This window comes from Aedes albopictus, chromosome 3 (assembly GCF_035046485.1).
Source record: "Aedes albopictus strain Foshan chromosome 3, AalbF5, whole genome shotgun sequence".
In the NCBI taxonomy this organism is placed as follows: domain Eukaryota; kingdom Metazoa; phylum Arthropoda; class Insecta; order Diptera; family Culicidae; genus Aedes; species Aedes albopictus.
The window spans coordinates 139590575-139608049 of record NC_085138.1 but is presented as its reverse complement, the minus strand read 5'-3'; the positions used below and the strand labels follow the sequence as shown (position 1 = coordinate 139608049).

At 44.6% G+C, this 17475-nt stretch overlaps 1 protein-coding gene across 1 annotated transcript; it reads right to left on the bottom strand.

Annotated features, from left to right (window-relative positions):
* Nucleotides 1-3225: 3225 nt before the first annotated feature.
* On the bottom strand, nt 3226-8565 carry LOC134290385 (uncharacterized). The gene has a single exon (XM_062857516.1). The coding sequence runs from the start codon at nt 8563-8565 to the stop codon at nt 3226-3228; it is 5340 nt and encodes a 1779-aa protein (XP_062713500.1).
* Nucleotides 8566-17475: the final 8910 nt, after the last annotated feature.

Here is a 17475-nt window from a genome sequence, read left to right as displayed (position 1 = left end):
TAATGAATTAGTAGTGTTAATAATTTGAGATGTTAGTAGGTAGTAGTTGAAACAAGTTTCAAGGGGGCCGGAATGTTAGTTGTTAGTACTGAATTAGAACTTAAAGTTAGTATTGAATTCAAACTTAAGAGTAACTTAAAGCTAACATGCAAAACCTTCAAACAGTCCACCCTAGTTTCCAACTGTTATAATTAAATACCCATAAGAGACACTCACAAAACACATACACTATTGTAAAACTAAACACGAATCACTACACAAAAAACACCAAGTGATGAGACTCGGACAGCACAAACTGGAAACATCCTAGTCAGTAGGAAAACGATAGCCAATAAACACGGAGATAGTGCACGCGCGCGAAGTTTCAATAAATTCCACAGTTATTTTTACAAGTAATAAAGTGTCGGTTTCAATCTAACTGTATTACGCGAACTTTCTGGATTCTGGTGAAGGAAAAGGAAGATTTTGGGAGTGCAAGGATTGGAAGGATTCTAGAGGGTATCATCAAGATCTAAGGAATTGTGTGGAATTGGAAAAGAAAGTGGATGTGCAAGTGCATAAAAAGTTAAAACACAGCGTAGGACTGGAAAAGGTAAAAACTCAACCCACGAACCGCAATCCCCCAACAGTATTTTTTATAGATGTATGGTACTTAAATTATGAGATTGCACCATTTGTTTGCTTAAAATTTGCCCAAAAACCTATTTAAAAAAATATTTTCCTAAATGTGTTTGCTGCTGTGTTCCTATTGTTGCGGTACTGTTCCTAATGTTGCGGTATCCCATATGATTTCAATGGGATACCGCAACAATAGGAACAAAATACCGCAACATTAGGAACACAATGTTCTTTCAGATAAAAACGAATAAAATGCTCAAAACAACATCAAAGTGGCAATATTTCGTTATTTTCCCGTAGATTAAGGATGGATTTTATTATTTTCAATTCAATCCATGTAAAAAGTTTGCGTGGGGCGATACAATTGTGGTTTAAACATGAACCCAGCGCTTAACTCCTCCATGATCGGATCAATTACCCTAGTTTACTTTATTGTCGATATCAAAACAGCTGATCTGACTGATTAAATCAACGATGGACGGTAAGCATATTTGAATAAAATAAAATCACCTGTATGATCTTTTACACGAAATCTTTCTGTGCTCTCACAAACATGAAGTTATAACATTTATGAATACAACAATTTTTGCGCCGGCCACGTGTTGTAAATTTCTTTTCCTAGAAAAGCCGGAAAAACTATGCCTGAACTAATGGAAATTTTTCAAAAACAATATTTTTGACAAGGTAGTTTCATAAACTTTAATCGCTGTAATTTTAGGAATGGACTATTTTCGTTTTTGAGTTATGGCCAATTTTGTGAAAAAAATGTCCAAATGTTTCATATAAGCCATTTCTTTGGAAAATTATAACTCAAGGACAAAGCATCGTAGAAACATTTTTTTTATGAAAATAAAAGCAAATTTACTCAGGAACTCAAAAAAAATATGAAATTAAAAAAGTTTTCCACAAAATTTTCTACCGTTGAGAAAATTCAAATAGAAAAGCCGGAAAAACTACGTCCGAACTCGCGGAAAATTAAAAAAAAAATTTTGAGAAGATAATTTCATAAACTTTAATCGCTAAAATTTTTGGAATGCACTTTTTTTTCGTTCCTGAGTTAGGGCCAATTTTGTGAAAATTTATCATATAATATAGTGATTTATATGGTGATTTTTCACAAAATCGACCATAACTCAAGAAACGAAAAAAAAGTGCATTCCAAAAATTTCAGTCATTGGAGCTCATGAAATTACTTTCTCAAAAATATTTTAGAAACTTCTTCATAAAACCTTCCTTGGGTTCTTTCCAAATTTGATCCATTGCTTTCTTTAGATTTTAAGAAAAACCTCCAGGAATTTTATTCAGGAAGTCCACGGTTTCCACTGTTTCTTGAAAGTTTGTTTGGAATATCTTCTATGGAATGCTTCAAAATACCTTTAAAATTTCCTTCGGAGGATCCTCCAGAACTTTATTAAAGAATCCGTCTAGAAAAACTTCCATGGACACCAAAAATACGTTCAAAGTTTCTTTCTAAAATCCGCACGAGAAGTCTTTCAGGAAATCATTCAGAAGTGTTTTCAGAGATTGTGTAGGAAAACCTAACGTTTCGTTAAAACATTTCTTTAAGAATTAGTTTCATAATTCTTCAATAATGCTTTCAAAGTTTCCTCCAGAAATTCTTCCAGGGATACCGTTAGCAAATTTTCTGGACCCAAGTAACACAGAAAACATCTTTGAAAATGAAATCTGAAAAATATGTTTTAATATAGTACTTTAATCGTATCTGTACACATCTTATGTTGAAATCAGGTTTAAACTATGTTTGGCATTAACAAGTCACTGAAAAATATTATCAATCTCACCACACGTTACAGCTACGTAAATATAACGTTGTGTTACCGAAAATCAACAAGTTACCGGTCGTACACAGGGTTTCTTGACGGCTTTCTAGCCTCGCAGGACCAGTGTCACCACACTCGCACTAGAGGGGCTAGCAGATATCGTTCTGCTAGGGACTGATCAGCCGGAATGCGATCACGCTGCCTTGTTGCCCTTTCACCGTAAAGAACAACTAAGACACACCTTTTAACACTGGGATCGCGCCAAGTCTTCTCCTAAGTTCGCGCGCTTAGGAGATTGCACTAGTCGAGGACGTAAAACAGAACGACCGAGGAGAATAAAATACTTGGGTTTTCGGACCGTGGTTAAAGTTCGTCTCGTCTCGACGGCAGAGTATATTCAACTGAATTCGGTTTTCTTATAATCTACGTTCTACAAAATTGTGCTGAATGTGTATGTACAGATAGTACGATCGATACCGATCGGATAGTGTTCGGTGTACTGAGATGTGTGGGTACATATATGTATAATCAATTAGATCACATTCGTTTAATGTAGGGTTTTTTACAAATATTGGTCAGTTCAATTTTAATAGAGTATACAATTTGTTGTAATTGGGCTCAATTAGATATATAGTTTTAATAGAAAAATAACAAATTAATGTAGTGCCCTATCATTCCGGCCACCTTAAAATGGCTAAGCCGTTTTAATCTACGTATACAATTTATTATAAAATAGTATGGTTTTACTTCATGATTTAAGAGCAGAATCTATGTTTGTATCTTGAAAAGAGAATGAAGAAATTTGCATATAATGTTACATATCACCTTACGATTCCTCGGTATCGTCAGCAGGCATCGGTAGGAAGGCCAACTTCGTAACTGGACGAGTCATACTGTTGCTGGATGATGTTCGAAGCGTGACGACTCGCACAATTCCGTCCGGTCCAGGGTGGACATCTGTGATGCGACCCAAGGGCCACTGTGCTGGTGGCATGTTGTCGTCCTTCACGATTACCAATCGGCCCTTTTGAATGTCAACGGGCGGTTTGATTCCCTTCGTCGAACGGGCTTGAAGCTGCTGCAAGTATTCGGTGCTCCAGCGCTTCCATATTGCCTGGAGTCGTTTCTGAAGCAGCTGCCACCGGTTGAGCCTGTTGTCCGGTATTTGTTTGAGGTCGACTTCTGGAATAGCTTGGAGGTTACTTCCAACCAAAAAATGGCCCGGAGTGAGGGCCTCTAGGTCTGAGGGATCGTTAGAAAGTTCCGTAATAGGCCTTGAATTCAGACACATTTCGACTTGAGTGATGAGTGTCAGCATTTCTTCGTAGGGGACGATGGTCTTGCCGACCTCCTTCAGGAGGTGATTTTTTGTGGATTTCACCGCCGCCTCCCATAGTCCACCAAAATGTGGGGCGCGGGGTGGAATGAATTTCCAATCTATTTCGGAGTTGGCACACCAGTCGAAGATCAATTTTCGGCTGCCGTTGTCCGTTTTTAATAGTTGATAGAGCTGATTGAGCTCGTTGGCAGCCCCTTTGTAGTTGGTTGCGTTATCCGAATGGATTTCGGACACCTTGCCACGTCGCGCAACGAACCGCTTGAGTGCTGCCAGGAAGGCCGCTGTAGAGAGATCCCCGACGAGCTCCAGGTGTACAGCCCGTGTCGAAAAACACACAAACACAGCGATGTATGCTTTGGTGGGACTTGCTCTTCGGTGTGGGGCACGCAGGAAAAATGGGCCACAATAATCGACCCCGGAGATCGCAAATGGCCGAGATGCAGTTACCCTAGAGCTTGGTAGATCTGCTGTCGTTTGGTGAATTAGAGCAGGTTTCCGGCGGAAGCATGTATGGCACTGGTGATACACCTGGCGAAGCAGATCCCTACCACCAAGCAACCAGAACTTGATTTTAATGGTGCTCATCATTAACTGCGGTCCAGCGTGCAAGAGTGTTCTATGGTAATGATCGGCCAGCAAGTATGCCAATCGATGCTTTTTGGTGAGGATGATCGGGTGTTTCATTGTTTCGGCGGCCTTGGAATGCCGGATTCGGCCACCGACTCGGATGAGGCCGTCTTCGGAGAGTTCAGGTGTGATCCATTTCATTGGAGATGATTTGTCGACCAGTTGTTTGTTGATGAGGGCTTTCATCTCCATCGGAAATGCTTGACGTTGAGCAATCAGACAGAGTGAAATTTCTGCGTCTCGCAGTTCGGAAGCAGTCAAATATTGCGTTGGAGCGTAAGATGTCCTTTTAGAAGCAGCACATGCCCCATTTGGGCGGGACTTGGCAGCTGACGCATGCACCACTCGTTTGTACCGCAGAATGTAGGCCACAGTCCGCCGCAACTTGGTGTACGATGAGAATCGACTGAAGAGCAATTCGCCTAACGGATCACTGGGGGGCGTAAGTGATGCTAGACACGCCTTGCGTTCCTCACTGAACGCCCTGGAGGATGACGAAGCGACGACAGGTTGATTTGGCCAACAGTCATTGGCCAGCTTGATCCATTTTGGGCCTGTCCACCAGCGGTCGCGGTGTAGCAGGTCGGCCGGCGTAAGACCACGGGAGATGTCGTCCGCCGGATTATCCTTTCCTGGAACGTGGTTCCAAGGACAGCCAACCGTTGTTTCTTGAATTTTGGATACGCGGTTCCCCACGAACGTCTTCCAACAGGAGGGAGGGGATTTCAGCCATTGAAGCACCGTCATAGAATCTACCCAAAAAAATACTTCGACATTTGTCTTGAGCGAACGAATTACCTTTTGATACAGTTGGGTGGAGAGAACTGCTCCGCAGAGTTCCAATCGGGCGATGCTGTGGCGAGTTTTCAGGGGTGCGACCTTTGATTTGGCCGCAAGAAGCTGGACGGACACCTGTCCACGGGAATCTTCGGAGCGCATGTATACACACGCGCCATAGGCTTTCTCAGATGCATCCGAGAAAAAGTGCAATTGCAGGCGATCTGTTCCGGCCACCGAAGCAAATCGAGGAATACGAATTTCGCCAAGCAGGTTCAGGGTGGTGTGGAATTCCTTCCACTCGTGTTGTAGTTTTTCAGGAAGCGGTTGATCCCAAGAGTACGGTTTTCCCTGGTCGGAAGTCAGCGCCCAAAGATGCTGCATATACTGTTTAGCGGTCGATACAACTGGTCCTACCAAGCCCAGCGGGTCGTAAATTTGGGCAATATAAGATAGGACGATCCTTCGGGTGAGTACGGCAGCAGGAAGTGGTAGTTGGATGTTGAATCGCAGGATGTCGGGGCTCGGTTCCCAGACAAGCCCAAGGGTGGTTACCGATTGAGTGTCGGTAAGGTCGTAAAATGGCTGAATTCCACGCTCAGCCTCAGGGATTTCCGCCAACACTTCTGGTGAATTTGATGCCCATTTTCGCAGTGGAAATCCTGCAGTTTTGAGCATGTCACTGGTCTGCCGACGTACTTGGAGAGCCGTTTCAACGCTGTCTGCCCCGCTGATACAGTCATCAACATAAAAATCCTCGGCCACCACCGAGTTGGCCAACGGAAATGTCTCGCCTTCGTCCTTGGCGAGTTGTGCGAGTGTCCTTGTAGCAAGATAAGGAGCGGAGGCGGTCCCGTACGTGACCGTCCGCAGCTCGAAGGTAGATATGGGATCCGACGGGTGTTTCCGCCAGAGAATCCGCTGAAGAGGCTGGTCTTCTGGATGAACATCGATCTGGCGGTACATTTTTTCAATGTCCGCCACAAGTGCAATCGGTTTGATTCGAAAGCGCAAGATAATAGACAGAAGGTCTTCCTGCACAACTGGCCCAACAAGAAGGATGTCGTTCAGAGAGTGGCCAGATGTTGTGCGGCAGGACGCATCGAACACGACGCGAATTTTGGTCGTAGTGCTTGTGGTTTTGAAGACCGCATGATGCGGCAAATAGCAATGATCGATGGAGTCGTTTGGTGGTTCGGCGATCTGCCGCATGTGGCCGAGTCGTAAATATTCGGCCATGAACTCGTTGTAGGCAGCCCGAGTGGGTTCGTCTCGCTGCAATCGTCGCTCGAGACTCAACAGACGTCTTTCCGCTATGCTTCGTGATTCGCCGAGCCGGACACTAGGTTCCTCTGTTCTAGGAAGTCGGACAACGTAACGCCCAGATGAATTGCGTGTAGTGGTGGATTTATACAGCTCCTCACAAGAAGCTTCTTCTGGTGACAAGAACCGGCCTGGTTCTACTGCTTCTAGGGTCCAAAACTTCTCTAGGATAGATTCCAGGTTACGTTGAGTGATGGCAGCGTGGCAAACAGGAGAAGATGGTACAGTTGAACCGTACCAGCGACCGATAACGGCCCATCCGAAAACAGTCTCGAATAAGACCGGCGAGCCTTCGCCGAGGAATATTCTGCCACTTTTTAGATATTCGTGAACCAGTTCAATTCCTAGTAGCAGATCGATGGGACCCGAAACGTTAAACGTAGGGTCGGCCAGAGGCACGGTCGGCGGAATTTTCCACGAAGACACGTCCACGTTGGATGAAGGGAGTTCTGCGGTTGGCTTGGGAAGGACCAGGAATTCCAGCTCACTGGAAAATTCAGCGTTTTTGGAGCGAATTGTGGAGACGACGGATTGGGTAACCGTCACCGTTGCTTCACCGATTCCGGTGATAGGGACGCTGACTCGGGCCGGACGTAAACAAAGGCGACGAACCAATTTCTTGGAAATGAAGTTCGATTGCGAACCGGAATCGATTAGAGCTCGAGCGGGATGGAGATTTCCAAACTGATCCTTTATCCAAAGTGCGACGGTGGAGAGGAAAACGGTACTTGGAGAGGTACGGTGAGCTGCAACACTCACTTCCCCGGACGGAGCGACTGAATCGCTGGGGGCTTCCTGAATAGGCGTGGGCTGAGCTGGTTGAACTGCAGGGTTGGAAGTCGACTTACTTGGACTGGCTGCTTGATGCAGCAAGGAGTGATGCCGCTCGTGGCAGTGGCGGCAGGTGTACTTCGAATCACAGTTTCGAGCAACGTGGGATGATTTGAAGCAGTTCCAGCAAAGCCGCTTCTGGGAAATGAGCTCTCGGCGTTGTCCGACGGCCATTCCTTGGAAGGACGGACATTGAAACAGCAGATGTTTCTCCGAGCAAGCGATGCACGTAGGTGGGTTTGTTCGAGAGTTGGAGGTAGTAGCGGTATTGACAACCGCCTTCGTAGCAGACGTTGTTTTCTTGGAGAATGTCTGCGAACCGGCCACCTTGACCGGTGTATTTTGCGTACGATGCTGGATTTCGGAGGACACTGTCTGCAGTATACGCACTCGTTGGTAGAGAAATTCGATGCACGCTTCGTACCCTACATCGTCTGAATTTGCTGCGTACTCCTCCCACGCTCGAAGGGTTGCTGGGTCGATTTTGTAGGATAACATGCATACCAGCGGGGTATCCCAAGTCTCTACGGTTTCTCCAAGCTTCGCTAGGGCTTTTACATGACGTTGGAAATCATCCACGAGGTTATGGAGGTCTTGGGCTGATTCCTTACGAATTGGGGGTAGATCGTGCAACGTTCGGTAGAGTTGTTTCTTCAGGAAGCGCTTATTGTCATAGCGCTTCAATAGCGCTTCCCAGGTGGTGAGGTAATTGGCTGCTTCGATGTCCACCGTTTCATATGGTTTCCGCGCTTCACCTTCCAGAGACTGGAGCAAAAACTGTAGCTTAGCTACCAGTGGGATGTCATGTGCGTCGTGCACCATGGACTTAAAAGTATCGCGGAATCCGAGCCACCGAGAATAATCGCCGTCAAACTTCGGCAAATCTATTTTCGGAAGCCGCAAATGGAAGGTGGTTGGTGGTGGAGCGATGTTGCCCGCAGTATTGATGGTGGAGTTCAGATCAGCTACCTTCCTGTTGATCAACCACCCTTTCGCAGCACAATACCTCGAATCAAACAATCTACGTTCCTGGAGATGTCTCACTAACGGGGCATCCCCGTTGTCGAGCCTTTCAAGTTCAGCCTGGACCTTCACATGTTCGCGATACAGTTGATCTAATAAGTCCAACCATACAGGCACTTGCGCGAAATCACGATCTTCTTCATAGTTTTCTACGAACGACTCGACCGTTTCGAGTGACGACACTAAAGAACGCCGGGCCACGAGCTTCTCTTTAAGTTTCTTGTCTTTCAACTTCTTGGCGGCCATTTCGCGACGAAGTCACTGTCCGAGTGATGGTCTTAACGGTGTGCACGCGCGACGAAACGTGGGTGCACCGACACGTGAAGCTCCTTCCCGATTACGTACGGTTCTCTTTCCCGACGCGTTCGCGAGCACGGAAACGTATCGTGCAACCCGGCCACCAACGAAACTAAAGCACTACTCGCCACAACTTCAATTATCGAATTGCACTAAATGCACAAAGTGCCACCACAGTACGGTTTCACACGGGTCGATGAAGCAATTGTATCAACTAACAATGCTACCTATCGAGGATGCTCACTTGCTTTTTTTTTACGTCGGCGTGGCGTCACTACGGTTTGCTGACCTTCACAGGCACAACGAGATAATAAGGCACGATTGTTTCGTGCCAACAAAGAACACTCTGCCGCGCTTGGCTTGGCTTGGGGAGGCGTGTACAGAACGGCTTTCGTCCACTTCTGTACCACGCGGGATTCTTCGTGTTTTGTGTGGCCTCAAAATACACCTTTGGTCCCCGGAATGTCCTGTGTATCCGGTTCGAAGGACCAATGTTACCGAAAATCAACAAGTTACCGGTCGTACACAGGGTTTCTTGACGGCTTTCTAGCCTCGCAGGACCAGTGTCACCACACTCGCACTAGAGGGGCTAGCAGATATCGTTCTGCTAGGGACTGATCAGCCGGAATGCGATCACGCTGCCTTGTTGCCCTTTCACCGTAAAGAACAACTAAGACACACCTTTTAACACTGGGATCGCGCCAAGTCTTCTCCTAAGTTCGCGCGCTTAGGAGATTGCACTAGTCGAGGACGTAAAACAGAACGACCGAGGAGAATAAAATACTTGGGTTTTCGGACCGTGGTTAAAGTTCGTCTCGTCTCGACGGCAGAGTATATTCAACTGAATTCGGTTTTCTTATAATCTACGTTCTACAAAATTGTGCTGAATGTGTATGTACAGATAGTACGATCGATACCGATCGGATAGTGTTCGGTGTACTGAGATGTGTGGGTACATATATGTATAATCAATTAGATCACATTCGTTTAATGTAGGGTTTTTTACAAATATTGGTCAGTTCAATTTTAATAGAGTATACAATTTGTTGTAATTGGGCTCAATTAGATATATAGTTTTAATAGAAAAATAACAAATTAATGTAGTGCCCTATCACGTTGATTAAACTTGATTTGTGTATCGTTGTCTTCTTTCAATTCAAGATGATGTGTAAAACATTACCTTACCTTACTTACCGCTCAGGCTAAGGCCGGGGTGGCCTCTGCTGTACATAGTAGCCGCCTCCATTCCACTCGGTCCATGGCTGTTTGTCACCAGTTCCGCACTCTGCGTAGGGTCCGCAGATCGTCCTCCACTTGGTCGACCCACCTAGCTCGCTGCGCTCCACGTCTTCTTATACCGGTCGGATGACTCTCAAGAACCATTTAAGTCGGGTTGCTATCCGACATCCTGATGACGTGACCCGCCCACCGTAGCCTCCCGATTTTCGCGGTATGGACGATAGTTGGTTCTCTTAGCAGCAGAGATGCATTTGAACGCGTTCTGTTCATGTTCTGTTCAGGAGCTGTGCTCACGTGAGCCGTGTTCAAGTTCAAAACCAAGAGGGTGTTTGAACACAGTGCACTGTGTAAATAGCTAATAGCAACAGATTTGTGACCTTTGCAGTCCTTCGGTCATCATCGCTAGGACGCGCCTGTCGGTTGTGGAGCTTTTCACCAGCCGTTTGAAACACCGTTGGATGCACAATCTTACTGGAGATTAGTAATAGTGACTAATTCTCTATAAAAGATTGGAAATAGTCAGGTCAGGTCTGGTCACTTATTAGAGGCTCTCTTCCGCTATTCGTCCTCCTCTAAATACAAATGCCTCATTATACCGGCCAGTTATATGAATAAGCCAGTTCCTAGACAACAGTTTCTACCGGAAAAGCGTCTTGCTAGTCTGGTGTATACCCGCCACGACACGGCGTGTGTCCTGGGTTCGGTTCGTTTCTGAGCTGGTGTAATTAAAGTAGCCCTTATCTTGGGCACCCGACATCCCACACAACGACATATTACCACCCACAAGACATTTCGCTGGATTAGGTGAAAAAAAAATCGATGGGTCATAAAATATCTTAATTAAAATTTTGAAGGGACATGGCAAAACAATTAGGCATTCATAGAACCATTGTGGAAAAGGTGTGACTAGGATTCAAGTGCAAGGGCGGCGTCATCAAGCTTCAAGAGAGATTCTGGCTAACGAACTGAGCTGTCAATTTTGAACACCGTTCCGTGAGCAATCTAGTTGCCTAGATTATGATCAAAAATGTGAACACGCACGTAAGAGCAATCAGTGAACATTTTTGGCACGCTCACAGCTCATGAGCGTTCAAAATGCATCTCTGCTTAGCAGCTGATGCAGCTCGTGGTTCATTCGCCTTCTCCAAGTCCCGTCTTCCATCTGCACTCCGCCGTAGATGGTACGCAACACCTTCCGTTCGAAAACTCCAAGGGCGCGTTGGTCCTCTGCACGTAGGGTCCATGTTTCCTGCCCATAGAGGACGACCGGTCTAATCAACGTTTTGTAGATGGTTAACTTCGTGTTACGGCGAACTTTATTCGATCGTAGAGTTCTGCGGAGTCCAAAGTAGGCACGATTTCCTGCCACAATGCGCCTCTGAATTTCTCTGCTGGTGTCGTTGTCGTCGGTCACCAGTGAGCCCAAGTACACGAATTCTTCAACCGCCTCGATTTCATCACCGTCGATATGAATTCGGGGTGGCGGGCGCGGTGATTCCTCCCTGGAGCCCTTTGCCATCATGTACTTTGTCTTCGACACATTAATGACTAATCCGATTCGCCTGGCTTCCCTCTTTAGTCGGATGTACGTTTCCGCCATCGTCTCAAATTTACGAGCAATAATATCAATATCATCGGCGAAACCAAGCAGCTGAATGGACTTCGTGAAAATCGTCCCACTCGTGTTTATCCCCGCTCTCCTTATTACACCCTCTAAAGCAATGTTGAACAGCAAGCACGAAAGACCATCACCTTGCCGTAACCCTCTGCGAGATTCGAAGGGACCCGAGAGTGTCCCTGATACTCGAACTACGCACATCACTCGATCCATCGTCGCCTTGATCAACCGTATCAGTTTATCCGGGAATCCGTATTCGTGCATAATCTGCCATAGCTGTTCTCGATCGATTGTATCATACGCCGATTTGAAATCGATGAACAAGTGATGTGTGGGCACGTTGTATTCGCGGCATTTCTGCAACACCTGGCGGATGGCGAACATCTGGTCCGTTGTAGCGCGTTCACCCATGAATCCAGCCTGATATTGCCCCACGAACTCTCTTGCAATCGGTGATAGACGGCGGCATAAAATTTGGGAGAGTATCTTGTAGGCAGCGCTGAGTAGTGTGATCGCGCGGTAGTTTCCGCAATCCAACTTGTCGCCCTTTTTGTAGATGGGACACACGATACCTTCCATCCATTCCTCCGGTAATACTTCCTCCTCCCAAATCTTGGTAATGACCCAGTGTAGTGCTCTCACCAGTGCTTCTCCACCGTATTTTAGAAGCTCGCTTGGTAGTTGATCTGCTCCAGCGGCTTTGTTGTTTTTCAACCGGCCAACCTCCTCCTCAATCTCTTGAAGGTCAGGGGCCGGAAGTCTTTCGTCCTGTGCACATACTCCAGGATCTGTTACCACGCCACCTTCGGTACTTGCAACGTCGCCATTGAGGTGCTCATCGTAATGCTGCCGCCACCTGTCGACCACCTCACGCTCGCTCGTGAGAATATTCCCGTGATCATCTCGACACAAAGCCTCTGCGCGAGCGGTTCAACTTCTCGTAGAACTTTCGTGTGTCCTTAGCGCGGTACAGCTCATCCATCGCTTCGCGATCTCGTTCTTCCTGCTGGCGCTTCTTCATCCGGAAGACTGAGTTCTGCCTGTTCCGCGCCTGTTTGTAACGTGCCTCATTCGCTCTCGTACGGTGTTGCAGCATTCTCGCCCATGCTGCATTCTTCTCGTTTTTCAACTGTTCACATTCGCCATCGTACCAGTCGTTTCTTTTATTCGGAGTCGCGAGGCCTAGTGCTGTAGCCGAGGTACTACCTATGGTGGATCGGATGTCCCTCCAGCCATCTTCAAGTGTAGCTGCGCCAAGCTGCTCTTCCGTTGGTAGGGCCACTGCTAACTGCTGCGCGTAGTCTTGAGCCACTTCTACGTTACGAAGTTGCTCGATGTTGAGCCGCGGCGTTCGACTTCGACGCGTGGTGATAACTGTCGAAAGTTTTGAGCGCATGCATACAGCGACTAAGTAGTGATCCGAATCTATATTCGCACTGCGGTATGTGCGGACGTTGGTTATATCCGAGAAGAATTTACCGTCGATTAGAACGTGGTCGATTTGGTTTTCTGTTTGGTGGTCGGGTGATCTCCAGGTGGCTTTGTGGATATCTTTGCGGGGAAAGAAGGTGCTTCGGACTACCATACCACGGGAGGCTGCAAAGTTTACGCATCGCTGGCCGTTATCATTCGTTACGGCGTGCAGGCTGTTTCGCCCGATTACCGGTCTGTACATTTCCTCCCTTCCTACCTGCGCGTTCATGTCGCCGACAACGATTTTCACGTCACGCGGCGAGCAACCATCGTATGTTTGCTCCAACTGCGCGTAGAACGCTTCTTTCTCGTCATCGGGTCTCCCTTCGTGTGGGCAGTGGACGTTGATGATGCTGTAGTTGAAGAAACGGCCCTTAACTCTCAACATGCACATCCTTGCGTTGATCGGCTGCCACCCGATCACACGTTGTCGCATCTTGCCCAACACTATAAATCCTGTTCCCAGTTCATTGGTGGTGCCACAGCTTTGGTAGAAGGTAGCCGCTCGATGCCCGCTTTTCCACACTTTCTGTCCAGTCCAACAAAGTTCCTGCAACGCCACGATGTCGAAGTTGCGCGGATGTAGTTCGTCGTAGATTATCCTGTCACATCCTGCGAAACCTAGTGACTTGCAATTCCATGTTCCAAGTTTCCAATCGTAGTCCTTATTTCGTCGCGTGGGTCTTTGCCGATTGTATCGAGTCGTATTTTCTCCTATGTTATTCGCAATGGGGATTTTTACGGGTGGCTTATTGGGCCTACGCCAACACTCCTGTCTCGCCGGAGGGCCATCGTTCCAGTTCTGTTTAACGTCCCAACCACCACTAGGACGACCACGCTGATGGGGCTACCACTTTGGATCTAGCTGGGCGTGGTGCAGCGTTTCTTACTCAGCCGCTGGATGCCAGAACAGACGCTGTTTGAGCCGCACCTCCTTGGTGAACAGACGCTCGGATCGTACCTCCTCAATCTAGCTGAAGTCAGAAGGACAACAGAGCCCAGGCTGCACTACCAGCTAAGCACACAACTCTTAGCTGGCGGTCTTTGTCATCGCTTGACCCGTGGAAGCATGAGGTAGGAACTTGTGAGGACCAGAGCTATATTGGACGCTCTCCTTATCGACTCACCGTTTTGCAGCCCTGTGTAAAACATCATCAGCACATAGATATAACCTTTAGGCTCAAGTATGTTACGATTACGCTATTTTTACGTATTCAATACGGTTATGTATAAGTTTATCAGATCTCTGTCTCCCCTCACTCACTTAAATTTATGAAACATCATATGCACATAAAACTAAACCGAAACTTAACTATAATAGCACCCGAAACTCATATTTTACTTTGTGCGGACACTTTGAGTACTTACGTGGCGACTAAAATCAACTTAGAACACAATTTTAGATACCGCAAAATTAGACACGAATTAATTCAGATTGATCCCACGAGCTGCACGCTAACTTTGTTATTGTTGCACTGATGTTCAAAACAGGTATCAAAAACCAAAAATCACATCGTTGTATGCTATTTGAAAATGGATTTTGCAAGTACGTTGCCAAGATGGTTTTTCAATGTATTTCAATCGATTCAAGTAGTACTCGACAAACATGTTGTTGAGATGTACAAAAATTGTAATTTGAACGTTTTTCCAATATTTTGAATACTTTCCTATCAGGCCAGATAAATTACAGTGCCTGCTAAAAGATTTGACAACTAACGCTTTTATGAATGTATAGCAGTTTGTTCATCTACAAGTTTTTCTCCGAATAATTATTTATCTGGGAAAATTTTAAGATTCAATGTAATAATATAGTTGCCTTAATGATAACGAATACAAATTCTACAGTGTAAAATCACATTCTTAATACGTTATAATTGAAAATTGCATTCTAAAACTTTTTGACGGTACTGTGTCAAGAATCCACCATGTTGCATATCTGAAAATGTAATCTCACAAAAGCCATAGAGATGACAAAAACCTTCCTTCTTGTTTTCAATCTGATGGGAGGCGAATTAATTCATTAAGAGTGAATGTGTTTATTTCACCATAAATTTTGAGTGGCACATGTATTTCAGTCATAGTGACCGAACATCGTAATGGTGAATTACAAATGAAAGGTAAGGCTTGACAATTATTTTGAGCCATTACCAAATATCACATGTCACATTTATTTCCACAGTGTGCGATTGACAAAGAATAATTTTCCTGCTAGCAAAAAGTAAGTTCTTACGATGTTGCTGAGAACATATTCGATACTTTATTTTATGTTATAATAATGTATTGAAAAACATCTTTAGTAACATCAAAGATGTTTTATAAGCCGCCATTTTTTGCGCTTTTCCGGTGATATAAGTGTACGAAAATAGGTTTTTCATATTCAAAACAAAACATGGACGTTTGTATGAATCTTGTAATATATACAGTATTGTAACAAGTTGTGTTACTTGGGGAGATTCCTCCGGTAATTCTTTATGACATTCGTCAATGAATGGGTTCAAAGATTCCTTTAAGAAATATTCTTAGGAATTCTTCCAAAATTGCTCCATGGATTCCTTCAGGAAATATTCCAGTAATTTGGTCCTAGAATCTACCAAGAATGTTTTTGATGCATTATTCATCGATTCTTCAAAAAAATTTTTCAGAGATTCTTTAAGAAATTTCTCCAGGGCTTCCTCAAGATATCCTCTCAGAAAATTCCCAAAAAAATTCAAGAATTCTTTTGGGTAAATTTCTACCGGCTTCTTCTGAAACTCCACCAGGGATTCCTTTGGGAATTTTAGTAGGGATTCGTTTAAAAACCTTCGGGAATTTCTCTAGGGATTGCTTTACAGTTTTCTACAGGGATTGTTTCAATTATTATTTTAATTTTTTTTAAATAAATTCTTCCAGAGTTTTTTTTCAGAAATTTTTTTATAGATTCCTTCAGAAACTCCTACACGTATTTTTAAAGAAGCTAAGCAGTGATTTATTTAGACATAGCTCTATAGATTCCATTGAACATTATCTCAAGAATATGCCCGAGAATTTCCTCGGGTATTCATCCAAAAACTCCTGCAGCAATTCCTCCAGAGATTCTAACATTATTTCTTCAGTGTTTCAGGTAGGGGTTCTTCTAAATATACCAATAGTTGATACGGAGATTTTTCAGGGTTTGTTCCAGATATTCCTACATTTTACCTGGAAGTCTCTGCGACATTTCCCCTAAGGATAACTCTAAGAATTTCTCCACGGATTCTTCAAAGAATTAATTCAGAAATATTTTTAAGATATTTCTACCGGAATTTCTTAGAAAAATTTCAAGAGGTATTTCCTTTTCTTTACCGAAGATTGTATCGCCGTGTCTCCAGGAATTCCTTTTGAAATATGTCTACAGAAGGCTCCTGGAATATTTTCAGAAAATCAGATGTGATATATTCTGAAAGAATCTCATGGAGGATTTTTTGCAGAAGTACATTGGAATGAATACATTCTTATTCTCTCTGCAATAATAATTCTTAATTAGGCACGATATTGAAGTTATTTCGATGAAAGCGTGTCAGTATAGGGGGCGCAGCAATTTGCAAACCTTGAATAACCAGCTCAGGATTTTACCATGACAGCACTGTTTCCAGCTCTGTTCCTACATTTAGTGACATTTTCAAAGCAATAAAAGCCATACGAAATCATTCGTCGGCACGATCACTATTGAGGAATCCTCCGGACATCATAAAAATGCCACAATAAACAAACAAACCAGCCATGATCTCCCCATATGCCAGCCGCACGGCAAAAGGTAATAACCTTTAATTTTTCTATGGAGCAATATTCAATTTTCTATGGGTACAATTTTATTTTTTTATGTAGCTTTTGCATTTTTCTATGGAGCATTTGTATTTTATTATGGAGCATTTCAGCATTATTTATTGGTGCAAAATTTCACATTTAATGAGAAAATTTTGTTTTACCGGTACATTTTTTATAAAGTATGGAGCGTTTTCAATTATCTATGGGCAACATTGCATATTTTCATGGAACATATGTTCATTCTTTATGGAGCGCTTTTTGGTTTTCTATGGAGCGTTTCTATTTGCTTATGGGTGCAATAAATAGACTGCCCAGCCGAACCGACTAGGCAAAGCCAGCATGATTGAAAGTGCTAATTCAATAGATGAGCGCATTGTTACTGACATGTGTCCGTAACAGAGGAGGGAATCCAACCGTCAATTTTGGGTGCGCGATAGCCCATACTAATGCCGGTTCGGTTCGGCAAGCGCGCGACTGTTATTGTGCCTTTAGCGCACAGGAGAGATCATAATTTACGAGGATGATTTCTTTTCGGCTAGCGTACGCCCTCCTACCCACGACCATAGAGCATAGATGCGATCGAGACTTGCCTGCCTAGCTGTGGAGGGATCCCCATGGCTGCTATCCAGCCTCTGGCCATCCATTCTTTATATGGCGCTTCAAGCTGTTAAATTAATTTATTTGTTATGGAACAATATTCGCATCATTATTATCCAATCGCAGCTCAGCGGCGGTGGACAGAGTCG